This window comes from Xyrauchen texanus, chromosome 45, assembly GCF_025860055.1.
Source record: "Xyrauchen texanus isolate HMW12.3.18 chromosome 45, RBS_HiC_50CHRs, whole genome shotgun sequence".
Taxonomy (NCBI): Eukaryota; Metazoa; Chordata; class Actinopteri; order Cypriniformes; family Catostomidae; genus Xyrauchen; species Xyrauchen texanus.
This window is the reverse complement of record NC_068320.1, coordinates 15,173,439-15,201,112: the sequence shown is the minus strand read 5'-3', so window position 1 is coordinate 15,201,112 and position 27,674 is coordinate 15,173,439. Positions and strand designations below refer to the sequence as shown.

General features: G+C 38.4%; 1 protein-coding gene across 4 annotated transcripts in view; it reads right to left on the bottom strand.

The window, feature by feature from the left end:
* chchd3a (coiled-coil-helix-coiled-coil-helix domain containing 3a) overlaps window positions 1-27,674 on the bottom strand; it is a 96,881-nt gene that overhangs the window by 8,910 nt on the left and 60,297 nt on the right. For all 4 annotated transcript variants that reach the window (XM_052119116.1, XM_052119118.1, XM_052119119.1 and 1 more), the window contains 2 exons: window positions 25,590-25,673; window positions 15,796-15,866 (listed from right to left, as the gene is read on the bottom strand). In XM_052119116.1, coding sequence (XP_051975076.1) covers window positions 15,796-15,866; window positions 25,590-25,673 — 155 coding nt within the window. The remainder of the gene's footprint in view (window positions 1-15,795; window positions 15,867-25,589; window positions 25,674-27,674) is intronic.

The following is a 27,674-nucleotide window of genomic DNA, read 5'->3' as shown; positions in this document are numbered from 1 at the left end:
ATGGCATAATACCTTTGTAATTACCAGTTTGTAACCTAAAACAATGTCTTCGTAAACCACCCAAACCCTCCCTCTCTCTCTCTCTCTCTCTCTCTCTCTCTCTCTCTCCCTCACACACACACACACACACACGCACACACACACACACACACACACACACAAAACTCTTCCATTTGACAAGGGTGACCTTTGGGACAGCAAAAAGCAAAGAAAGGATTGGGGCAGGAGGGAGATGTTATCCTGTTCTATTCAGAAAGACACTTTTTAGATCAGACGTGGTTTAATCCACAACGTCATTCATATTAGCAAGCTGCTCTGAAGGGCAGATGAATGAAGGAGTGAATGGGCGACCGCTGTCAGTCACGGTCACTCGCCCATCTAAACACTTTGGGTCCCGGAAAGACTAGGGATTCACCCTCTCTCTATTCTTATCCTTCTCTTTCTATCTCTCCATCCCTTCCTCAATCCGTCTTCTCAAATACACACAGCTGCTGTCTATCAAACATTATCCCCCCTTCTAGGCTGCCATGAGGGAAAGCAGACAGAAAGAACCAAAAATAAATGCACATTAGAGTACTTCACTGGTGATAGAAAAGTCCAGAATTTGAAAGCAGGGAATAACACAGTACTGAAACATCCATGTTATAAAATTGTGTACCATTGACCCATTTGTTTCATATTGTGTGGGTTTGCTTCTAGTTAAATGAAATTGACTCTTAAATTCATAAATTATAAAGAAAATATGGTGACACCTTTGGTCTTGCATTTGTCATAAACTCCTCTTCCAAAGTACAAGGGGTTGAGGATAATGTTAGCCCCAAAAATTATTTGCATACTTTGAAGATTTACAGGATATTGTATGCAATCAGCACATATAGTTTGTGTTTAAAGTAAATGTTAGCTTTGAGCAAAATGAATTACTTTAAAATGTATTATTACTTACATTTTATAACTTTAGATATTTTGCTTTACATTGAGGCTACAGCCTCACATTAATTGTAATTTTATTACAATTTGAAAGCCAAAAGAAGTGGCTGTAGACAATTTTAGCCTAAAAAACAAGCACAGAAGCATACTTTTAAAGTCCAGGTCTCTTTGATGTACCATTTGGGATGATTTAGGACATACTGATCCTAATTTCACATATTATAGGATGGACAACAGGCTATTTGAGATTAAGTTATAAGGGAAACAAATGAAACAGAATGACCAAGTAATAAAACAACAGACATAAAATCTAGTTCTGCTTTACAAACACATCGTGTGAAGTTTTAACCTGCAAACTGCATTACGGGTAAAATATCTTTATACCAGTAAAGCTGAATGCCAACTTTACCATCTATCTCCTACTATTCTCTATCCACTTTCTACAATCCACAGATTGAGTGTCAAAAAGGAGGACAGCTCTTTCATATCATACCCATGTATATATTTATTTATGTCTGTGTGTAAATCCCTCCGTCCTGCTGCATAGGCTTTTGGCAGAAGAGAAGTAGATGTGGGTCATAAATCACAGCATGCAGCCGTTCGGATGAATGTGACACAGAAGGCTGAGAGAGACACACAGATATGAGATGCTTTATCACAGAAGGAAAGGGAAGAACGAGAGAGAGAGTGAGAGAGAGAGAGAGTGAGAGAGAGAAACAAAAAGAAGGGCAAATTCACTTAACAGCTGAACCTCTTTTGCACACAGTATTTCAGTGAAAAAAATCTGTTTTACTGAATAACCAACCACAATCAAACTTTAGAATTTACATTTAAGTGATTGTTATTGTTTTAGCAAACACACGATAATTAGGCTTATTATAAATTGTGCCTTATTCACAAAAGTCAGTGCTATTTGCCTTCTGCAATTAAGGGGGCTGTTCAGACCAAATTTTTGTTGATCTTGTGATAATAAAAATCTATCTCTCTCGTGACGCATTTTTAAAAGTTGAATTTCTTTTATTGACACAGCTGCTTAAAAATGCAGTGCATTTTCATGCCCAAGAAAAGAGTGAAACGTGGTACAATGGTCAAAGTCGTCCATCTAGTGCATGTTAACATAGAAAAACAATGAAAAAAAACTCAGGAGGATGCAAAAAATGTTTAGTGTGAACCGCCCCCAATACCTCACTATTACTGCACACGGTAAACAGAATTATTACAAATATTAACCAGGAATATATTCAAAAACATGGAGTAGTCATGCGCACTTACGACATTTAAAAGAGACAATTCAGGTTGCTGGACTTGAGTGGAGAAGTAATGCTGTAAAGTTCCAGTAAAGTATGCTAGATTGTGGTAGCCTGCAGTTGCCAGGTTTGCATAATTTTTTGGTAAATATTGGACTACTATATAATGTTATCAGTGGGCACAGTTCTTTATGTGCAAACTCGGCCCAGTGTATTGCATATATTGCCATTAGGGGTGGGACGAATCGCTCGGACAACAATTTAATTAGATTCTCTACCTAACAATAACGATGCATCATGTAATCTGAAACCAGTAATTACAGATGAAATGTCATGTGCAGGCAGATATGATCCAGGTTTTAATCGAGCAGGCTCAGCAGGGTCATAGAATGAAAAACTGTCTATCAGTAGCATGTAAAGGCGGTAACACGGAATGTGGTAACCATGAGTTTCCTTTTCATTTTGGGATAGGAAAAGAGGTGCCAGTTGGCTACACAGAGGCGCCTCCGCTCGTCAAGCTCATTCACGAGAATTAAATCGCATTTTCATGCAGGACTGTTTAGACACACTAAAAAATGTTTTATCTTTTCACGGCTGCCGTGTACCATTGACCAATCACAGGTGACTGTAATAAACTGATTACTTCCCCATCAGAACAGTCTGAAATTTCCCCCTATTCTGTGACATTCACTATAAAGAGAATTAATTATCGAGTGAGTGTTTTCGTTAACATCCAAAGTCAGCCCAGTCAGTCACATTTATTTAAGCCAGGTTCTATTCATGGTTAAACTGCTTTGGAGAAATTAAATATGGAGTTACAAAAGCAATATTAACATAATATACACCGGCGGACAAAAGTGTAAAAAAAACAGCACCATCACTATTTGAAAAAGGTCATTTTTGATCAAATCTAGACAGGCCCCATTTCCAGCAGCCATCACTTCAACACCTTATCCTAGAGTAATCATGATAAATTGCAGATTTGGTACTAGAAAATCACTTGCCATTATATCAAACACAGTTGAAAGCTATTTGGTTCATTAAATGAAGCTTAACATTGTCTTTGTGTTTGTTTTTGTGTTGCCACAGTATGCAATAGACTGACATGTCTTAAGGCCAATTTTAGGTAAAAAACAATTAGCAAAAAAGAAACCGCTTTCTCTAGAAACTCATCCGTCAATCATTGTTTTGGGGAATGAAGGCTATACAATGCTTGAAATTTCCCAAAAACTGAAGATTTCATACAAAGTTTTCATACACTACAGTCTTAAAAGAAAAAGCACAACTGGCTCTAACAAGGACAGAAAGAGATGTGGAAGGCCAGATGTACAAATAAACAAGAGGATAAGTACATCAGAGTCTCTAGTTTGAGAAATAGATGCCTCACATGTCCTCAGCTGACAGCTTCATTGAATTCTACCTGCTCAACACCAGCTTCATGTACAACAGTAAAGAGAAGACTCAGGGGTGCAGGTCATATGGGAAGAATTGCAAAGAAAAAGCCACTTTTGAAACAGAAAAACAAATAGAAAATGTTAGCCTGGGCAAAGAAACTGATATAGGACAACAGATAATTGGAAAAGAGTGTTATGGATCTTAACCCCATTGAGCTTTTGTGAGACCAGGATGACTGTAAGGTACGTTAGAAGTGATCGACAAGACAGCCACATCTATGGCAAGTGCTACAGGAAGTGTGGGGTGAAACATCACCTGAGTATCTGGACAAACTGACAGCTAGAATGCCAAGGATCTGCAAAACTGTCATTGCTGCACATGGAGGATTTTTTGATGTGAACTCTTTGAAGTAGTTTAAGAAAGTAATTTCCATAAGAGCAAAATCTGTACATTATTCCAAAATTTTGGCTGCCAGTGTATATCATAATTGGGGAAGAAGGCAACAACAATGAACTTACGTTGGTTAAATAGATACAAACAGTTTGCATAATGACACAGAAAGCCAAAACTGGCAGTATCCATCCATCCATTTTATCTTATCTTATGTAGGTTCACGGTGTGAACAGGGCTGCATACATTTTCTTTATTTCAAAGTGGGCTTTCTTTCCCTTTAATCTTGCATGCTCTGCTCTGTGTCTGTTGTGAGAAGGTTCATGTAATATGAGACGGATACATTGGGTATTAATATATAATGATAATCGATTCTTAAATTTCATAATCAATGCATCAAAATTTCTTTAATAGATCAAGCACCGCAATGCATTGATGCATTTCCCAACCCTAATAGCCAAAGCTCCTGAATAAAAGAGTAAAAAAAGCTGAGGAGGGAAAAGGAATTAAAAAAATAAAGGAGAAAAGGATTGAAGTAAAAAGAAAAGACAAAGGGGAAGTATAGGAAAACAGAGACTGGACAGAGATGTGTAGAGAACTAAGGGGCAGGACATAGAGACTGTGTTGCAAATTATCCCATGGTCTGCAACTTTCCTTTTAACCTACACTAGCACATAAAGGACATCTTGTTGGTGTTCTGGTCTGTAGGGGATTTACTAGTTAAAATTGTCCAGGTGTAGTAGTGCATGGAAGAACAGCTCTCATCTGAGCAGAATAAGACCGTAGAGCCCAGACAAAAGACACAAAGGCGCCCTTCCCATGTTCCATTCAGATTATTAAAATACCACCACACATTTCTCAAACAGTCTTAATTGTCTAAAATCAAGACTTATGAAATATCGGCTCGTCGGCGCTGTGTGTAGTGTTTTACAGTCAGCCTGAATGAACTGGCATCTCACTCTTAATAGACATGTGACTATCTGTCATCATTTACAAGCACTCCCAGTCTAGTGGGGTTAAGAGGTTAAGCATCCACATATGAAAAATACACATGTATGTTCATTTAAAAGCTGACGGGCCGTGTGACAGCCAGACAGAAATAAATACAAATGAAGCAGTTACGATGAAAAATGACAAGCGGTCATTTTCATCGTTTTTAAAATTGGATACATCAGTTCCACTGAGGCAAGAGAGGGACCATGGGCTCTGATACAAACTTGCACCATCCCATTACCTGCTGGAATGGAAGGGAAAAGGAAGAATTAGAAAAAAAGAGAGATTTTTGGACAGCGGAGATGAGCTGAGGTCAGATACAAGGGTGAAAAAGGCAAGCAAAAGCAAAACAAAAAAGATGAAGAGGTGGGAAGGAAGATTAGAGAATGATATATAGGTAAGCCCACCTCAGTAAAGATGTAACCGAGCTAAGAGTGGTCTGGCTGGAGTCTGGAGAGACACTTTTGAGCTTATGAGGGTTAGATATCCTGTGGTAGCACTGGCCATAATTTTAAGTCTGTGTGTGTGTGTGTGTGTGTGTGTGTGTGTGTGTGTGTGTGTGTGTGTGTGTGTGTGTAAAGGATCTCCTCTTGTCCCTGAACTTGTTGAGTAAAAAGACCATTTACCCTGTGTTGATATTCTTTACATTTATGTCTTCTATTGACCTTTTTATAAGTTCTTAGCTTAAATATTATGGCTGGTCTACTGCAGATCTTATATTTCCCTGTAATAGCTATAATTGTGTTCTTTGAGACAGATCAAGCTGTTTCAATAGTCAGTCACACTTCATGGCCATTTAAGGAGTAATTTCTCTTAAAGAGCAGCCTATTACTGAGTTCTTGCTGTGTATGATTAAGCTTTTCCAAGGAGACATAAGCAGTAACATATTCAATACATATTTGATGGACCACAATCTTCCTGTCTAATGCCCAAAGTATACTTCGATTTTGACGTGAACGCTCAGCGTCGGAGTACATTCGAATGCAAGCCTGTCAAATTATACTCCACATTACTGTACATGCAATCATGGCCGATTGCCAAATGTGTGCTACGACTGCTATAAGACACCGAAAAATTACTCTTTAGGAGTTTAGACTCATAAAGAGGGCTTTATAATGCTTCAGACTCGAGTTATACAAATGCAGGTATCTCCTGACCTCTTCATACATGCGCTCTTGATGTGCACATCTATTGTTGTTTTTACCATCGTCTCCTGTTGTTTAGCGGTGAATATATCTTCTTCTAGTGCTTCTTTGTGACAGCAATGTATAAATTGTGAGTGTTACTACCTTGCGGACACACCAGTTCTATACTAATAGCATCTGAAATGTATCAGAGCGCAACGGATTACACAATGCAAGTGCATGTTGCATTCTCAGCATTGCCACAAGGTGCACGATAGTGTGCATTAGCGACTTACTCTGCAGTCCGTTTTGGCTTCAATGTCTGCTCATGCCATGACAGTTTGAAGAGAATCTTGCTGAGAAAGTTAAAGTTAGTTAAACTGCTGACAAATCTGATATAATGGCACAGACATTTGAAGACAAATCCATCACCCCATTGAGTCCTGAGAGTTGTTACTGCCACAGAAATGCAAAAATAAACATGTTAAGTACTGTATGTATAACGGGACTGCGCACTTGCAAATGCACTGGCTACGCATTCACGTCTGCGTTTGCAATCTTGTGACGTTTCTGGCCAATGAACAGATTAAATGATATCTGATATCCATCCACAGTCTCAGTTAAAACATTCATGACTGACAGACAGTTAGTCATGTGATTTAATGGACTCCATTATAACACTAATTCCAACAAGTGCTCTTTGACCCTAAAAGGGCAGAGTAATGGGAGTAAAACAAAACTGGTTGAGCGAGACATCTAAACCCATTAAGAGGAAAAGATAGCAGGACATAGGAGAGGTCAATTCAGGGAACCTCTTAGGTGTCATCTCCCTGTCTCCTAATATGTGAAACAGAATGCAACCCCCCAGGGACACATGACAAACACACGGAGTGCATGCTTATACATAGCAACATGGGGATAAGGTAAAGGTCAACACTGACAGGTGGCTGTAGACAACATCAGACTCTTCTTTTCAAGTATTTATCTGTAATTCTTCCAGCATCCATGGTTACACAGTTTGACAGAATGTGTGTGCACATGATTTGATCTCAAGATTTTGGTGTGAAATACACATACCGTGACACAACTACAGTTGAAGTCAGACTTTTACATACACCTCAGCCAAATATATTTAAACTAAGTTATTCACAATTCCTGACATTTAATCATAGAAAACATTCCCTGTCTAAGGTCAGTTAGGATCACTATTTTATGAATGTGAAATGTCAAAATAATAGTAGAGAGAATTATTTATTTCAGATTTCATTTCTTTCATCACATTCCCAGTGGGTCAGAGGTTAACATACACTTTGTTAGTATTTGGTAGCTTTGCCTTTAAATTGTTTAACTTGGGTCAAACATTTTGGGTAGCCTTCCACAAGCTTCTCACAATAAGTTGCTGGAATTTTGGCCCATTCCTCCAGACAGAACTGATGTAACTGAGTCAGGTTTGTAGGCCTCCTTGCTCCCACACGGATTGAGGTCAGGGCTTTGCGACGGTCACTCCAATACCTTGACTTTGTTGTCCTTAAGCCATTTTGCCACAATCTTGAAGGTATACTTGGGGTCATTTTCCATTTGGAAGACCCATTTGCAACCGAGCTTTAACTTCCTGGCTGAAGTCTTGAGATGTAGCTTCAATATATCCACATAAATTTCCTTCCTCATGATGCCATCTATATTGTGAAGTGGACCAGTCCCTCTTGCAGCAAAACAACATGATGCTGCCATCCCCATGCTTCACGGTTGGGATGAAATTCTTCGGCTTGCAAGCCTCACACTTCTTCCTTCAAAAATAACAATGGTCATTATGGCTAAACAGTTACATTTTGTTTCATCAGACCAGTGGACATTTCTCTTTAAAGGTAAGATCTTTGTCCCCATGTGCACTTGCGAACTGTAGTCTGGCTTTTATATGGTGGTTTTGGAGCAGTGTCTTCTTCCTTGCTAAGCAGCCTTTCTGGTTATGTCGATAAAAGACTCATTTTACTGTGGATATAGATACTTGTCTACCCGTTTCCTCCAGCATCTTCACAAGGTCCTTTGCTGTTGTTCTGGGATTGATATACACTTTTTGCAACAAACTACGTTCATCTTTTGGAGACAGAATGCCTCTTCTTACTGAGTGGTATGATGAATACGTGGTCCAATGGTGTTTATACTTGCGTACTATTGTTTGTACAGATGAAAGTGGTACTTTCAGGTGTTTGGAAATTGCTCCCAAGGATGAATCAGACTTGTGGAGGTCCACCATTTTTTTCTGAGGTCTTGGCCGATTTCTTTTGATTTTCCCATGATGTCAAGCAAAGAGGCACAGAGTATGAAGGTAAGCCTAAAAATACATCCACAGGTACACCTCCAATTGACTCCAATTAGAAGCTAAATTAGGCTTGATATCCTTTTCTGAAATTTTCCAAGCTGCTTAAAGGCACAGTTAACTTAGTGTATGTAAACTTCTGACCCACTTGAATTGTGATAGTCAATTAAAAGTGATTATATATGTCTGTAAACAATTGTTGGAAAAATCACTTGTGTCATGCACAAAGTAAATGTCCAAAACAAATTGCCAAAACTATAGTTTGCTAATATGAAATTTATGGAGTGGTTAAAAAATTAGTTTTAATGACTTCAAGCTAAGTGAATGTAAACTTCTGTCTTCAACTGTACGTAGCAACATGATTTACCCAAGTAGGACATATTCCTGGAACAACATTCCTATTATAGTATCATAGCCTTAACCTTTTCCTTACCCTGGAAATAAAAGTTGTTCCAGGCCATTTCACTAACGTTAATGTCCTAATCCCAACCCATAACCTCCAACTTCAATTCTAAATTTCAACCCATATTTAAAACCCTGACCCCTCCAGTCTATATCACAGAATCCTGCTCCTGAATCAAACACCTTCATTTAACCTTGATCTTAACCAAAGTCCCCAACTTTCCACCCTAAATCCTTAAAATATTAATCCTCTCCCTTACTACTACCCTCAAACCCAGAACCATTTTCCTAGTCTAGACTTCCCAACGAAATCCCAAACCTACATAGTAACCACTCCGGATGCTCAGATCGATCAGCCATTTACTTACTATGACTCAATTGGGGTTCTCATAATTTAGCCAATCTCATAAACAAATTGACGATGTCACAAAAGATGCAGTGTACATCTTAAAGTATTTTTAGCATTTTAATTATTTTTATATTTCTTATTTTAAATTAATTTTAAGTCATTTTGGGGTCCCCTTGGAAATGTGCTGAAGCCCCCTAGTGGTTCCCCAGCCCCTGGTTGAGAACCACTGCTGTAAAAATGTTTCCTTCTCACTGAAAGATATTAATGAAATAAATATAATGAGATATCTCAAATGTCTCAGTGACAGCTTTAGACTCTTCAAACAGCAAACAAATATGTGTTTCCGGGCCGTGGACGATGATGCTGTCTGCCTGTCAATCATTTTTCGCGTTCTCATGATATTGTAGTTGCAGTGAATTATTGAGGCCTAATTCCATTTTTATGCCATGTTGCTTATAACAGTTGTCAGTTGGGGATGCTATTTTGCTACTGTTGTTTTTGACAACTATTTCTGCTCAATAATCAGTCTCAATAAAGCTCATTTGGTATCTTTAGAGTGAAGGGTTTTGGAAATGGGGCATGGCTAATCCAACGGCTCAGCTTGTGTGAATTCTAGAATGGCTAAAACCTCTTACAACACCTTAAATGCTGATGTTTCTGCTAGATTCAGTGCTTTAATCACATCATTATGGTAAATTCAGACTTCGAACCGACTTCAAATGGTTCTTACATGCCCTCATTGTGGCAATACTGTGGCTGGGTAAGCAAAAATGTAATAAATCAACACTGTATACTTTGGGCATTCTGAAATAAAGCTGGCCAACAATAATCATGCATATATAAGACTATTATATATAAGAGAGTGGTGGTGGTGTAGTAGGCTAAAGCAAATAACTGTTAATCAGAAGGTCTCTGTTTCGAACCCCACGGCCACCACCATTGTGTCCTTGAGCAAGGCACTTAACTCCAGGTTGCTCTGGGGGGATTGTCCCTGTAATAAGTGCACTGTAAGTCACTTTGGATAAAAGCATCTGCCAAATGCATAAATGTAAATTTAAGCTTTACACGTAACAAACACGCCCAAAGACTTTTTCACTTTCCTTGTGCCGTACTTCAGTTGCAAAAATAAATGGTAAAACATAGATACTTGCATTATTTAAAAATTATAGGCTACTACTACATTTGTCAATTTGCAAACATGCTAAGGTGATAAATATGCATGCAAATTTCACCTATTCAATATATAATGATGCATCGAAAATTATTTGAGGGCAACTGACAAGTAAGCTGATAAATGGGCGGTGCTATTATGATCATTGTATCAAGAGCTATAAAGTAGCCACAGATTGCCTGGAGCTGTGTAGTTGGGGCGGCAACACAGTTTGGGCGGTTGCACAGTTGCGTGGAATATGTGCATACTTGACTTGACAATGACTCGAACGTTGCGTATGACGGCACAGCAAATGTTGGACTTGCTACAAAATATTAATGAGATGAATCGGAGGGCGAGGAATGTGAGGTATTCGATGGAGAGGAGGAGAGAGATAATGGAGGTGGCATTGATATTGAATCTGATTCAGATTCAGACTCTGAAAAAAATTGAGTGTGCTGGGGACTCATTTCAAGAGGTTGCAAGAGATGGCACAGTATGGGTTGAACAAAATCCTGGCAACCCTCTGGGTAGAGCCCAAGATGCGAATATAATGAGAGAACCTCCAGGGCCAACATCTTATGCCAAGGACAATATTACAAGTCCATTGAGCAGCTTACTGTGTTTGATTGACACAGAAATGTGGCAAAACATATGAAAGTACACTGATGCGGAAGTTGGGCGGAATAATGCTGAAAAATTCAAACTGACAGATGACGAACTAAAAGCATTTGTTGGTCTCGTTTATTTGAGAGGTGTTACAGGAGGCAAAACCATGAGATTGGGTGACTTGTGGTCAAATGAATTTGGACATTCTTTTTTCAAAGAGACAATGTTGCGACAGAAATTCAGAGATATCATGCGCTATCTGATGACAGATGACAAGAACATCCCGCCTTGTGCTGCCCGCCTTGTGACAGATAGATTTGCCATGATATCTGTGATATTTGACAAATTTGTGAAAAACAGCATTGCTTCATACATGACCGGTGAGAACATAACAGTTGATGAACAACTGTTCCCTACCAAGGCACGCTGTCATTTCACACAGTACATGGCCAATAAACTGGACAAATTTGGCATAAAATTCTGGGTGGCCACTGATGTTGAAGCAAAATACATGCTGAACGCACATCCCTATCTAGGGAAAGACGACAGTAGGCCTTAGGACAATGTTGTCATACGTCTGGTCGAGCCTTTCCTGGGAAAGGGAAGAAATGTAACGACAGACAATTTCTTCACCTCGTTGCAACTGGCAAATAATTTTTTGGCAAACAAAACCACCATTGTTGGCACAATTAATAAAATCAGACAAGCGATGCCCCTATGTACACACGCACAGTCTGAAAGACTTTCCACCAAGGTAATGAGGGCTGGAAAAGTCATACTCACTATTTACCAGGCAAAGCCAAAGAAAAACGTATGCATCCTGAGTACAATGCATCAGACAGTTTCAACTGATAATGGCGCAAAGAAACTGCCAATACAATTTCCCACCATAATAGCACTAAAGTTGCCATTGATGTAATGGACCAGATGGCACGACTGTACTCAGTAAAGGATGGATCCCGTCGCTGGCCTGTAGCTGTGTTTTACAACATCTTGGACCTGGCTGCAATTAATGCACACATTCTGTACAAACAGCGCATGAATGTACCCATCAGCGGAAATAAATTTATTCTTGAGCTGGTACAGGAGCTTTCTGCGCATCAAAAAATGGCAAAGGCAGCGGGTGTAGTAGCACAGAAGCGACTTTTTCCTCTAACCCCTTCCCTTTTAGCCAAAAGGAGACAATGTCAAGTCGGCAGATGTTCAGGGAACAAAACTTTTGAGATCTGCAAGGCATGTAAGCGACCTGTCTCTGGCACATGCTCCAAGAAGCCACCAAAGGTGTGTTTGGAATGTTGACAAAGTTGGTCGGTTTGGAAAATGATATTTTTTTATATTTTTATTTAATCTCGCATATTATAGCAGAATGTATAGTATAATGGAAAATGTATATATTTTTTAGCCTATATCCCTATTTACTAAATATTTACTATTTAACAAAAAGCCAGAAATGCACAAACAATTTAAAGTTTCGCCTCCTTTTTTACAGTTGTATTTCAAGTTCAATAAATGGTAAATATGCAGCTTCTCTCATGTCTTTATTGTAAACTACACACACAAAACAACGACACTTATACACCATGTGCCGTTTTCACAATGGAGTCAATGTGTGTCTCCCACTTCAGGTCCTGTCAGATGTTAGTGCCCAGGAACCTGAATGCCCACATTAGCATTCCATTGTTTGTAAGTACGGAGAGGGATGTTGGAAATGTATATGGTGGAGTTACAAACATCTCAACAGTCATAGTTCAAATTACTGATTCAATAGCTTAGTTAGTCTATAAGCATTTATAGGCCAACCTTTTTTTTAATAAACACGAAATCTGTTCAAGAACAAACTGGACATACTTGCACACACACAAAAAAATATTGTTCTTATATCATAATAATAATTATAATAATAAGATAATGACTTCTTAAATATTCTGAAATTGTAATGGAAACAGAATAAATCTGGATGTAAAGAATTACATTTATTCGATGAAAATAATTTTTTAAAGCCTGAAAATACATGAATGGTATTTTATTATTAATTGATTATTAAAGTCAAGGTAATGACAGATTACACACATGTTCGTGTAAACAAATGCGCAGAAAAGAAAAATTTACATTTCCATGTAAATACATGTTAAGATGTTGAGAATTCAACGATTTAATTACGAAAAACAGCACTAAAATTTGTATTATTATTTATACTATATACACTACAATTATTATCGATTATATTATAATAATTTTTATTGCAAGACAAAGCACGCCTTTGCTAAAAATGTATATAAATGATAATTCATTAATAATTCAAACAGATAACATTTCAATTCTATTGTATAAAACAAATGAGCAGAAATCGTGAAAGATTTCTCAGTGCTCAAGAAAAAAAGTTTCCTTGATGAAAATGTCATATTTACACAATCATATTTTGGCTTGTATAATGGTGATAAATATTCATATCACCCTCACGATACTCCAGCTACAAGCCTTCGATCACAGCGTAATTTATGCCAAACGAGAACGAAATTATACAAACTAAATATAGGAGCATATCCTAAAATAAATATAAGACAATGTTACCAGGACAAATGAATCTGGATCAACCTTAGACAGAATGTCGATACATTCAGTCTATAAGCATTTATAAGCCAACTGCTGCCTAACTCGCTGTGACATTTTTAAGACCAATCAATTGGCTACGTGCAAGAGGCGCCTTTAGTGATCATTATGTGTCAGTAGCAGTGTCCCTGTCTGAAGACAATGCGGTCTGAAGACAATGCGTCTGAAGATAATGCGGTCTTCTGACCCCTTATTCGCGCTAAGAGTAGGTTATAGTGTCTCTGTGCTTCTAGTGTTAAATCTAGCCCAATTTGGGTGCCCAATTAGAGGGCAGTGATTGGTTGACAGGAATGTTGTTCAAGGCACTAACCCTTGCCTTACCTATTACCAAGGCAAGGGTAAGGCAAGGCACTAACCCTTGCCTTACACTTGCCTTGTACCTATCCCTATCGTTAACCCTATAACAAAAATTTCAGGGCACTAAATTGTTGATAGGACCAACAAAGGATCTCAATCAAGGAACATGACCTACTTGGGAAAACCATGTTAAGTCATGTGGGTATATTTATTACACTGATATACAAGTAACAAAAAGCGTATCATACCATTATAACCCCAACCTTTTTTCCAGCAGCCGAACCAGTGCAATAAACCCACATCTACATCGAAGACTTTATGCTATTCAGAGAATGATGTTGAAAAACAGCCAAAGATAAAAGATTATCATATCAAACTCACTTTAATTTGATCAGTTATGCAGATTTGGATTTCCATATTCATCTCTAAGGCAGTTTCAACTTTCAGGAAATCAAATGGCTTAGACAAAATATACTTCATTTGTATTTCTAAACCCAATTTCTGATATGATCTTAGTAATCGCCTGTTCTCCCTTTAGAGGGTGAATATTGTTGTAATATGCACTCGGGAAAAGCAAGAAAGATATCAATCATCTAATGTACAACCTAAACATCCCTTCTTGCTTTTTAATACATACACACACCTGTGACCCATAATTCATAAAAAAAGAATTCTTTTCAGTTTCTTTCATTCTCTCTCACACATACGAAGTTAAACCTGATTAGTCTTTAGCAGTCAGTAAAGCTTGTTTTTCTTTGGCTCATCGTGTAACACCAGACCCTGAAGACATTTCATTATATACGAAAAACCCTCTCACACACACTCCTCCCTCCACTCCATAATCCAATCGCAATGCTGCTAATGTACCTCTCTAATGCAATCAGCCAATCACAGCATTCACTGAAGCCCCACTGGTCACATGACACCCATGACCAGGTCTACGCAAAGAGCCATGTCAGGGCTAATGTTATTTTAACGCATTTCTTAATGCAATTTAACATTAGCCGTGCAACCTCCTCCCGCCCGACTCTGATTCGGCCCCAATGGACACCACAAATCAATTTTTGACATTTCTAAAGAGACAATGATCCCTGTGTTGGCACTGAGGAAGGAGGGATAATGACAGACTAATGTGATTTGTGAGCCCGCTCTAGTCCTGGTCTCCATTCACTTCCTCTTAACCAACATGCATTACTATTGGGGCTAATAGGCCACATTAAGACATATGGAGCCAAAATGTCCTATAATTGTAGAGTTCTAAAAGTTACATGTTTCCAGCTTTCTCAAATGGCCAAGAATCCAAGTTTTTGACAAAATTTGTGATATGTGGTGGGATTAGTGATAAGGGAGTGAGTTTGTCACATCAGACAGATGTTCAGAAGGAAAGTTTTATAGACCACTATTATTGTCTTTTTTTGGTCCTTTTTGGAGCTTGACAGAATAAATCACCATGCACTATTGTTGTATGGACAAGATCAGCCAAGAAATATCTACAGCTAAATATCTCATTTTGTGTTCCACGATAGAAAACAACCTTGGGTTCTCACAGTGGGTGAGAAAACGATGATAGTCTGAGGGTGAGTAAATGATACAATTTTGTAATTTTTTGAAGGCTGGGAGCAACCCAATTATTATTGCTAGTATCAGCGTGATCACACAAGCACACATGCAAAAATGTATTTATCGTGCTGGCAAAATGTAATGTATTGTTTAGAGGCTGGATATGTTTTTGTACATGCTGTATTTTGTTTGTGTATACAAAAAGATTTCAGTAGAGCGAGGAAAAAAAAACAAAATGCTGATATTCATGGCACTGTCCTCTGCTTGTGGACAGCCTACCCCAAAAGTTGTAAGTAAAGCAAAACCAATGATGTTATGAAAACCAAACCAAACCAAACCCTGAAAGATGGGGTCCACATGCATTATATGGAGTAGCCTATATGCGTTTGGACTGTGAGCTGATGAGTGTGTCATTTTGAACTCACTTGAACTTGGCATTAACATCATCTGCTGCCTTGTGATGGTTCTCGTTGGTCACCTTGTAGAACTGGGCACTCTGAGTAAGGGAAAGAGAGAAAAAAATTGTGTCCAATTCAGCGTCGCAAGAGGTTTTTAAACTGTGCTTTTACTTGGTGCATTCATACGTAGTGTATTTCCAGGTATGCTTTTATAGTCATTTTACAATGGCTTTGAACATGGCCCATCCAATCAGAATTCAAGGTAGGAACTATCCGTTTTATAATTAAACATATGCAGTACTGAAATATCTTCACATTTAAGCTAAGATTGTACATTTATCCCTAACCACTCTGCTGTATCCTGCAGAGTGTTCAGAAAATAAGAGAACATTTCCACACATAAAAACCTCCCACTAACACAAAGCTTTAAAACAGCAGTGGGTCCCACCCGTTGGGTCTCCAACTTCCTACTGCTAGAACAGAGAAAAAAAACTATTAAAACATAATGTAAAGCAATCTCTTATTGTCAGTGCTGCACAAAAGTTTAGCTTACTTTTAGATTTCAAAGGGTTGAGGGAAAAATAAAAGAAAATGTGTCAAAGGATGAAAAGGTCATCACAATAACAGATGACAGAAATCTAAAACCTTATAAGGGTCATAGTGAAGTGTGTCAAAAGTAGGAGGGTCAAAATGAATGTCCTTGCGTCCTGGAATGGACTCTGCTAAAACGTTCAGGTTGGCAATTCGAAAAGATAACTGACATTTCAAAGAAAATGTGCTGAATGTCAAATGGACGACTGCATTTGACGCTGTGAAGACAAAAAAGTCTCTCAAGCTACTTCCACGAAGAGAGCTCTCAATCATAACGAGACAGGTTCATCTCACTCTCTCTGTCTCTCAAACACAATCAATACAAATGAAAGACAACAACCACTAGGATCAATAATTATATCTTAGGCTTTTAGTGAAGCTACTGTATGGATTCTGATGGACTGCACGTCAAGTAGGAGCCATTCAAAGTGTCTATCAACAATGTGGTGCCATTACATTGTTGGATGTACGGGAACAACACCATGAAGTGGTGAAGGCACTGCACAAAAATGATAATTTTTGGGATAAATCCATTGGACTGCAAATACGGTCTACTTATAAATGTTCCCTTAGCAAAATAACAGGGTTTCCCCCCAGGGGACATTTACCGATCTGAAAAGCAGCATGACAATTTTGATACCTTTTGTGTTCATGGGGATATCAGAACACAAAAATTAAGCTTGTTTAAATCTATTAATTCCAAAGATTAGTACCTAAGATACAAACTGACATTCACCTCAGAATTCAACATTTTGAATCTGGATTTATAATAAAGGCAATAGCAAGGTCACGCACACACTAATGTGTTCGTTTGAAAAACAAGTTTTGGACTTCTGTCCACACTGAGATGGCAATTTAGACAGCGAAAACTGAGCTTTTCGAAAACGCTCTCCCACATGGATAAATTTGAAAACCCTATCTGAAAACGATGAAGTATTTGTTGTCATATAATAAAGTGTGACCCTTTCAACCCAAAACAATTTAGATGGCGGTCCATGTTGTAGCTACGTTGATGTGCCTGATATTCACTTTGATAGCTTTGGTAAAGATACATTTTACTTTGTACAACCTTCACATTGCATTCCTTCAAGGATGATGGGAAGTTTACTCAGAATTGCTGTCCAGTGACGGAACAATTGCATTTCAGACAACAGTAAGGGTATTTAAGAGCTTTAGGGCAAAATTTTTGTGAGCCCAATTCTAAGCCCAATTTTCATGCCAGCGCAAAGCACAAATGGGCTTAGGTGCGAGTGTTTGCGCTACTGTGCAATACTTGAGCTAGTCATGCAAACGGTGGGTGTATCGTATGTAAATGAAGTGCGAAAAGTGCACTTTTCTATTTTTCTAAGAAAATCGGTTGTTGCGCCAAGACGTTTCCATACCCCCTCTTAACTCAGCGCAAAGTCCAAATTCAGTTCCTGCATTTGCAGTTTGGAGATTTACCAGCAGGTGGTAATAAATTTAATTTTCAAATTCTGAAAGAACAGAACATCAAATAATGTCCTTTTCAGGTCCTTCGCTGTTGAAGACGTTTGTTGAATCAAAAATTATGACTTATGTTTAATTTTCTAGAAGTCATGGTTTATTTTTTCAATTATTTGTATTATTATGTAAGTCGAAGTCGAAGTGAAGTGTGTGCCAATACAATCACTGTTAATGCTAGCCATTTGTGTCTCACTAGATGAAAATGATACTTACATTCCTTATAATTTAACAGAGCCTACATCCATATCCTGACCACATTTCCATGTGTATAAAAAGGAGCATGTTCCATTTATCAAGGATGCACAAAATAAAGTAAATCCATATTTTTATTCTTCCGATGTATTGCATACAGTCCATTTACACTACCAAGTTCTTAAGAATGTACCGTCTTTGTTTCACTGGTGCTTGACAGGAATTGGACTGTATAATAGGATGGAGATGGCGCCGGAGAAGGACCGCCAATGACCAGATTAGCACCTTGCAAGTTCAATTTCGCCCAAACCCACTTGCACCTACACTTAGCGCACACTTGCACGAAAATACCAATACTTCATGGCCATGCCCATTGACTTTGCATTTATGAGTTGAGGCAGTGACCTGCACTTAGCGCAAGCATGCTTAAAACAGGGCCCTTAATTAGTCTCAGTGTGGACTAGAAGATTTTGGAAAACACTTGTGGACTGAGAACGTTTTGAAAATGCAGTTTTCAAATGTATCCAGATAAATGTGGATGTAGCCTAAGACAATATCGAGAAAGCAACAAAGTTTAGGCTAAATGTGGCCTACAATTTACACTTCTGGTTTAGTGCTGGAATTGGCTTTTAACAGCCTGGCTAACTATAAACCTATACGAATTTAGGATTTCAGCATTGGGGGCCACTCGCCTTCTTGCAAACTTCCAAAATAAGGCAATATTTATACTGTTAAGCTCCAAATTGTTCTGCCCAGCCTGGTGGAAGGGGAATACAGCGGTGATTTAAATAGCATGTTGTAATGATGCTGATTTGATGGGTAGAGTCAGCACTAATCAGAGCGACACTACGAGGGCCCTGACCAGCACAGACACTGATTACAGGGTGTGTGTGTTTCCACAGAACACACATACATTCTAAATCCCCATCACCTGAGTGGTGGTGTAATTTGAGAGGTCTGCCATTTCCCTTGATTAATGCGAGAGTGGGATGGGTGCTGATTCTAACTTCTGAGTTGTGCACAAACTGATTCAGAGGCCCCTTCATCAGTCCGAGAGTGCACCTTTACCACCCACATGCTCTTTCACAAACCCCTAAACCCTCATATTCATCTGCCGGATTGTGATTACAAAATAAGATACTACTAGACTTTTTGAAGAAAACTGTTGATAAGATGGTCAGTGGTTGCTAGGTGGTTTCGTATTACCCCTCAAAAATACCCCCCTACAAGTCTCTCAATGATATTCTGGACCCCTGATATGGCAGGGACCCCTCTATTAATGTAAGTCTATGGGATTTTTTCCCCGTTTCATTGTCCCTGGAGCAAACATTGGTAATCAAGTCTGATTGCTTAAAAGTAAAAGCATCCCTCTCTCCTCAATAAGCCAAAAAACTTGTGGTATTTTGGGAGGAATAATATTAAATATGATCAAAAATAATATTGATGTTTGCCTTCTCTGTTAATAAAGTTCCACACAGCAGCTGTGAGACTGTTTGAAACTCCGCTCTCACCTTCTGTTTACAGGTAGCTTGAAATAGAAATATATTTAATCTAGCACACATAGCAGGCATCATAGACTAATCAAGGACCTACCTAAAAATCTACTTCTGTGACTGGCAGTGGATAACGATGGTGTTTTTCAACAAAACAACCCCATGTTCAAACGAAATCTCCCAAGCTTTTTAATTAGATATTTAAGCAGTGGTGCAGTAATCAGCAGGTTGTGTTATCTCTCACAGACCAGAGAGGATGTGAGGGGAAACCCCATTGTGACAGCCATTATGGCTCAACAGCACAGCGGCCATGTTGGCTCTGCAGTGCAGGGGTGGAGACGTGAGACAGAGCTTTAACAAATCAAAGCTGGCGACTGCAAACAGAAAAGGGGAGAAGAACAGCGGTTTGTGTAGTCAGTCCTTACATTTTTCCCTCACTGCATAAGACTGTGAAACAAAACAGACTCACATACAAGCAAACGTACACAGACAATGCTGTCACTAAACGTCAGAATGTGAAACCTGACTAGACGTTCAGTGCTTGTATGGAAAATATATTTAGACAACGAGTGACATGTTTGTAACATTTTACAACTTATCAAACAGTGATCCGATACAGTATAAGCATAAGACAAGTTAAGACAAGTTTTGAAAGTGTGCTATTAATAGCTCTTTTCCACAGAATATTTCAAAACAAATTGAAATATTATCAAATATCAAAAACAAATAATGACAAAGAGCTGTCAAGCTCCAAATGGACAAAAAAGCAGTTCAACAAACAAGGCTACCGTAAAGCTTTAGAAGACTTGGTATATAGTGCACAAGTCATACGGACTACTTTTATAATGTTTTTAAAGTCCTTTTTGGAGTTTGAGAGTCTGTGGTCAAAGCATGCTTTCACTGTATGGAAAATGAACATTCTGCTAAACTTCTGTGTGTGATGAAAGAAATAAAATCATATGGCTTTGGAACAACATGTGGGTGTTAATAACAGAATTTTCTTTTTTTTTTGCTGAATTATTCAAATGATTTACACATATAACTGTTTGTAACTAAAAACAATAGGACACAAATGTGAACATAGAACTCAAACTGTGCGTCTAGATAGAACTCTGCTAATTTAATTAACGAGCCCCTGTGCAGAGACAGACTCGGTCCCTACCCAGTGTCTTGTCTACAGGGAGGAAGATATAATGACCACACACTGATCTTAAATAAAACAGCACACACTTATCACTTAACAATGCTGTCAGTGAACGCATGGTACAGAAAGAGATTTTAACATGCAGAGCAAAGCTATTAACATAAAATAACAATCACTATAAAACACTAGAACTATGAAAAGATTTACTATGACTAACTCATATGGTGTTGCCAGGTAACAGCCTCTGAATGTTGCGTTTGTATCAAAGCAAACATATGGAGAGTAAAATGGAGAATGGAGAGCAAACATATCAAGCTAAGGTTCAGACCTTTGGATGAGGGGAACTGAAGTTTTACAGCGCTACCTATTACCTGTAAGTGATGGGAACTAAGAACCCGTTATTAATCAGAACCAGTTCCAATAAAAAAATACAAATTTGACCTAAATGATTTTCAAGATGTTTGTTTCCGTTAACAGCTTTTAAACGTCTACATACTTGCAAATGGGGACAGAACATTAAATTACTTTGACGGCTTTTGCCTGACAGTATATTATGTTTTAGATGAGCTGTGCAAGCTTGCAAGTTGAAATGAATGTAATGAGAGAAACAAAAAGACAATAAATTGACAATACATCTTTGTGTCGTCCTTGCTTGTTTAATGACAGCAATTTTTGCTGTTTGAAATTATTATTATAAATTAATTCAAATATCATTATCTTTCTCTCTTTAATTGGTTCTTTTATATGTACTCTTTACTTTTAATGCTTAGCTTTGAAACGTACAGCACTTTTGGGCAACAGTTTTTTTTGTTTGTGCTATATAAAAAGATTGACTTCACTTGTTGCACACATATAACATGTATTTCAAGATACACATATTTTCTTTATTAAAAATAATACCCATTAAAGTATGTAAACATAGTATTGCTTTTGTTTAGTATTTTCAGTATACACCGATATGCCAAAATATAATGACTACTCACAGGTGAAGCGAATAACGTTGATCATTTCCTAACAAGGCCACATGTCAAGGTCTGGGTAGATTAGGTATGAACAAACAGTTCTCATAATCAATGTGTTGAATGAAGGAGAAATGGGCAGGAGTAAAGACCTGAGCAACTTCGACAAGGACCAAATTGTTATGGCCAGATGACTGGGTCAGAGCATCTTTGAAATGGAAAGGCTTGTGGGGTGCTCCCAGTCAGCAGTGGTGAGTAGCTACCGAAAGTGGCTGAGGGTTTATCGAAGGCTATCCAATCTGGTCTGAACCGACAGAAGGTCTATTGTGGCACAAGTCACAGAAATTTGTAATGATGGTTAAGGGAGGAATGTGTCACAACACACAGTGCATCGGACACTGCTGCGTATGGGGCTACCTAGTTTACTGTCAGAGTGCCCATGATGACCCCTGACCACGTCGAAAGCGCCTACAATGGCCACATGAGCATCAGAACTGGACCTTGGAGCAGTGGAAGAAGGTCGCCTGGTACGATGAGTCTTTTACATCACGTGGATGGCTGTGAACATGTGCAGCGTTTACCTGGAGAAATTATGGCACCAGGATACACTGTGGGAAGATGACAAGCAGGTGAAGGGAGTGTGATGCAATATTCTGCTGGGAAAATTTGGTCCGGCCATTAATGTGGACATCAATTTGACATGTGCCACCTGCCTAAACATTGTTGCACACCAGGTACACCCCTTCATAGCAATGGTATTACCTGATGGAAGTGGCCTCTTTCAGCAGGATAATGCACCCTGCCACACTGCACACACTGTCTGTGAATGGTTTGAAGAACATGTTGAAGAGTTCAAGGTGTTGCACAGGTCTCCAAATTTCCCAGATCTCAATCCAATTGAGCATCTATGGGATGTTCTGGACCAACAAGTCCGATCCACAGCGGCTCCACCTCACAGCTTACAGGGCTCAAAGGATCTTCTGCTAATGTCTTGGTGCCAGATACCACAGGAAACCTTCGGGGGTATTGTAGAGTCCATGTCTCAGCGGGTCGCCGCTGTTTTGGTAGCATGCGGAGGACCAACAGCATATCAGGCAGGTGATCATATCGTTTTGGCTCACTCTATAGTTAGGACAAATTATTGGGGGTGGGTACTTTTTATAAAGTTATAAAATAATTATTAATGGTATCGTTAAGAAACTCGTTTAGGGAATGTGAAGTTAACAGAGTCTCTTGGCATATTTCAAAACATTAAGAGGCAGGTATAATGCACTTTGGAAGTTTGGTCACTCCGCACTTAAATTTAAGAACTTGTTGGCACGGTATGTAATCAAGGTAATCTCTAATTTTCACGCCAGACTTTGAGGGTGAGAAAAATAAACAAGTGTTTAAGAAAGGAAAAAGATTAAGACTTCCTTTTATGAGCAGGCAAACATATACAGTCAAAGCCACTGCAGTCAAGTGCCCTTAAGGTCATTTAAATTCCATTGATCAGGCTTAAAACACACTGTATTAGCAGCACACTTCTACACCTCAGAGCCTCAGTTAAGATTACAGCTCTCCACTGTGTTCACAGAGCATTGCGGAAAAGAGGTAAAACTAATAATGCAGTTGAGCAGAAATATAAAAATGAGAAAGAAAATATGTAGAGCTCTCAGAAATATGAGATTGTTTTACAGAGCAAGTATTGAGTGAAAATGTGATGCGTGAATATATACATACAGTTTCTAAATATAGATATTGTTTCAAAGGCAATTTGAGTGGCCACAACAGTAAGTAGGCTGGAGGTGGCAGCCGCCGTCTCAGAGCTGTGATGGGCTGCCAGATGCAGGCCACTGATAAACGAGCAACCTCAATTGAAAGAGACATGTAATATATATCAACGCTTTATTCACTCTGTATCTCTCATTCTTTCTTTCTCTCGTTTCGTTATTGGTACTGTTACAGGCTAAAGGCCGGGGAAAAAGCGGAGTAAAATATTGGGACAAGGAGAGAGAAACCAGTTGAAAAAATATAATATTGTAGTATATTCAGAATCAATGGTTTCTAGAATGATTTGCGATGGTACTGCAAAAAAAACTTTGAATTTATTCACAAAAACAATGAGTGAAGTTTATTACATTAATAACGTATAATCTCATTACATCATACTGCAAAACACAAGTTATATATTTTTTTTTTTAAAAAGCACATACTTCCACAAAATAACTCCTCCTGACAATGAACAAAGATCACTGTCATCTTAAATGTGATGGTCCTCTTTCTTTCTAAGTCACTGCCCTGTGTAAAACCCATGACATTTATTATTAATGATATCTAACCAACAAATCCTGAATCACAAATCTCTCTTAGTGGGATTTAGGTGTGTGTGTGTTTACTGTATGTTGACAGTGCTGGGAGTATAGATCAGAACTCGATAAGTGATTTATGAAGCTGGGAGTGATCAATAACGCACGCCTTTGCATGCAGACCTGGAATGACGTGAGAGCTGTCCTTGTGAAGACTGAGCTAAAGCTATCTGTAAAGAGCAAGATCAGCTAGTTTCATGGTCACAGACTAAATCTAATCTCTGACTAAACAGAGATTAAAAGGAATATTCCATGTCATCTTTAACCAATAGTAATGTCTATGTACCGCATATATGGGCATGCTGTCGAATGGATACATTGGTTATAACTTTACAGTAAGCTTCTATTCATTAACATGAATATGCATTATTATCATGAACGAACAATGATTTTTTTTCCCACATTTATAAATTTAGCTAATGTTAATTTGTCAAAGTTCTATTGTTTAGTGTGAGTTCATATTGCATTAACTAATGTTAATGTACATAACTGCTAGTGTAAAAATGTACGTGATATTAGCATGAACCAAGATTATACCAAGGCTTAAAGCAAAGAGAATCACATTGTTATAGTTGATATTAATGGCAAAAAAAAACTAGATACACGTGTTTATGACTATATATTAAATTGTTTATCTGATTTAGAACCACATATAATAGTGGGCCAAATCACATACAACATATTTTTCTAAATTGGCTAGGGTTTGGTCAGTGTAAATACAGATGGATGGCTTACTTATAGTTGTCTCTGCATATAAAGCTGGGATAGAAGAAAGTATTTTAAAACTGAAGTTACATAATTCAGCTTTAAATGCAGGCTCTCTATTGGTTTGTTTCAACCTATTATGTGTTAGACCACATTCATAGACAAGTGGAAAGAGGATAGGTAATAATGTTAAGAAGGGTGGGACATCATACTGTAACTGTATGTCGAAGCAGAGGTGCAAACCGCTAGAATATAAGACTCAGAGACCTATCATGCATTTATATCTGTTTGCATTGTGCTCAAAAGCTGAAGTAGGTGAACTATGGGTGAAAAGAACTGTAAAAAAAAAAGAAAAAAAAGAAAGAGACATGCTTGCATAGGACTCAACTGTCCAAACACCTATAGACACAACATTCAAAAGATCCCCTTTAAATCAGTCATCACAAGAGATTTAAACACTATTTTTACACTCCATTCTGGAACCCCTGTGTGTCTATGTCTGAGGACGAAGGGTTTGAGGTGAGGGGAATTGGACCCCTTCCATTCCCAAAGGCACAGAGGTATATCTAAACCATGAGCTGCAGGAGAGTGTCAGTATGAGGACAAAACAAATGAGAGCGAGCCTGGCGAGGGGGCTCATAGCCACATTACAGATCAGGACAGCTTTCCTCACAGCCTGTCTTACCTCTGAGGCACACAACTGTATATCTCACTCTCTGCCTCTATAGTGCAGGAAAGACCATCTCACATTTTGTCTCCATATGGCAGGCTGATCTGACATTAGTGAGTTACTGTAGAGCATTATGGTTATCGTATCATGTTAGTGGTAATACAGTGTTTTAGTGTTTATCCACAGTTCCTGGATATAAACACAATAATGTTGCTGCAAATGTATAGGCCATACCCTTTCCTTCAGCTTTGCCACTTGCTCTCTATAGAAGGCATCCTGCTTCCTGAGCTCTTTGTCTCTCTCCTCCAGCTGTCTAGCCTGTGGAGAGAACACAACCAGAGTTAGAAAATTCATAACATAAACCCACATCGTGGAGTTCAAAATCATTTCAAGTCTATTCAAAATATAAATTAAACCTGGAAATAAAGTTTTAGGATTTAGCAGGTGCAATTCACTGAAAAGAGTTAATAGTTCATCAGCTTGTGATGCATGAATGGCTTGCACGAGCAGCGTGAACAATCACATTTTAATAGTGTTTAGCCTCCCATTCAGCTGATGAAAACACGCTGCATGATCATGAGGAAGGATTACATCAAGCTGTAGATCGGAATGCAGGTGCGAAATACGTCATATAACTAAAATCGCCTGCTCCTCTCTCGCTGCTGCTTGCGATTTAGTGATTATATTATAACAATGACAAAATATAATAAATATTTAAGATTCCACACAATTTCGTGATCAGTAATAAAATAAGCAAATTTGTGACATTAACTTTGTTAACTCATATTGTACAAAAGGACAGGTTTTATTTCATTAAAGCACTTTCACCTGATGCTCTGTGAAAATTCACATGCAGGGGTTTTGCTAAACAATTTCACTCAAACTGTTATGCTGATCATATCATTTTTAATGAAAAATAAATGATTACATTTGAGACATGCAAAATAGAAACATTTTCACATGTGGATTCAAACATACACATTTTTTTCAGCACAGTCATTGACCAGGAAAATAAAAAAAAAATGGCACTCCATGTCAAAAAGGTTGCCAACCCCTGATCTATCTGCTTTTTTAAAGCAGGAATGCATCTAATATGAACATCTCCTTTTAAACACATCCAATCAGTGTCATGTGAAAACAAAACCAGCATAAAGGGCTAATTGTGCTGTAAACGGGTCAATTTTGAAAATATGTACTTGTGCACATCCCTAGTAGATATAAACAAAAAGTGATGAGAGAGATGACATAAACCTCTAATTATTCCAAGGGCATCAGTTCATGACAGGGTTCATCTATGAGCCCTCACTGGAACATCTCTGTGTAAGAGGCTTTGGTAAGGTGTATGGATGCAGGGGGATAGTGATAACATCAGCAGTGGATAAATAGAGAATCGTTATGGTTGCATTCATGATTCTCTTTCCTATCGTACCTTCCTCTACTCCACTGTCATTCTTGACCTTCAGCTACTGGAAGTGACCCTCACTAGTTATTATTATTATGTTACATGCACAGAGATATACTAACAGCCATGTTTACACGATGTTTACCCATTCTAATTATAGTGCTTGCAAAGTATAATATATATATATATATATATATATATATATATATATATATATACACACACATACATATATCGACATCTAGACATGCGTGTTGCTAAAAACGCTAGCAGTTTGGCTTTCTTATCGTTTCCACTGGTGCATGTTGAGCGAATGTGTGCGAGCGCTTTCAATTCCTTACTATGGAAGCAGAGCGTCAAGCTCGCGAGGTGTTTTGTAAAATTGACAGCAGAGCAGGGCAAGCAGTTCCCTAGCGTTGGGAGTGGCTTTGTGCGGATTTCTTCCGCGTCAAGTGGAAACGTAGCCTCAGAATGTATGAAGTTGCTATTGCCCCCGCTACGCAGGTCACCGCGTTCCGGACCCCAAATTGATTCCATTTTGACTGCAAGACAACATGATGACGGTTACGCCCTCTTATCATCTCTAGTGAGCAGCGCGACAAAACAACAGCGCCGGTTACATCATATCTGATCTTTCTGCACTGTATTCTTGAATATTTTTCTCTAGCACTGAAACACGCTTCACAGATGCCCTGTCCCAGTCCGCACCCGCTTCCTCTTTTTCCCACATGAGGTGCGTGTTTCCAGAGCGCCTTTAGACCATAAAGTTTTTTCTTTCTAAATGTAGTTCTATTAATCAGCATGTTCCAAGCTTTTACTAATAAACAAACAGATTTCTGTTCTAATTTTGTTAAATTATTCAGATTTCATCATCTCTGACAAGGATGAAAGACAAAACAATTACTAGTTTGTAGCCT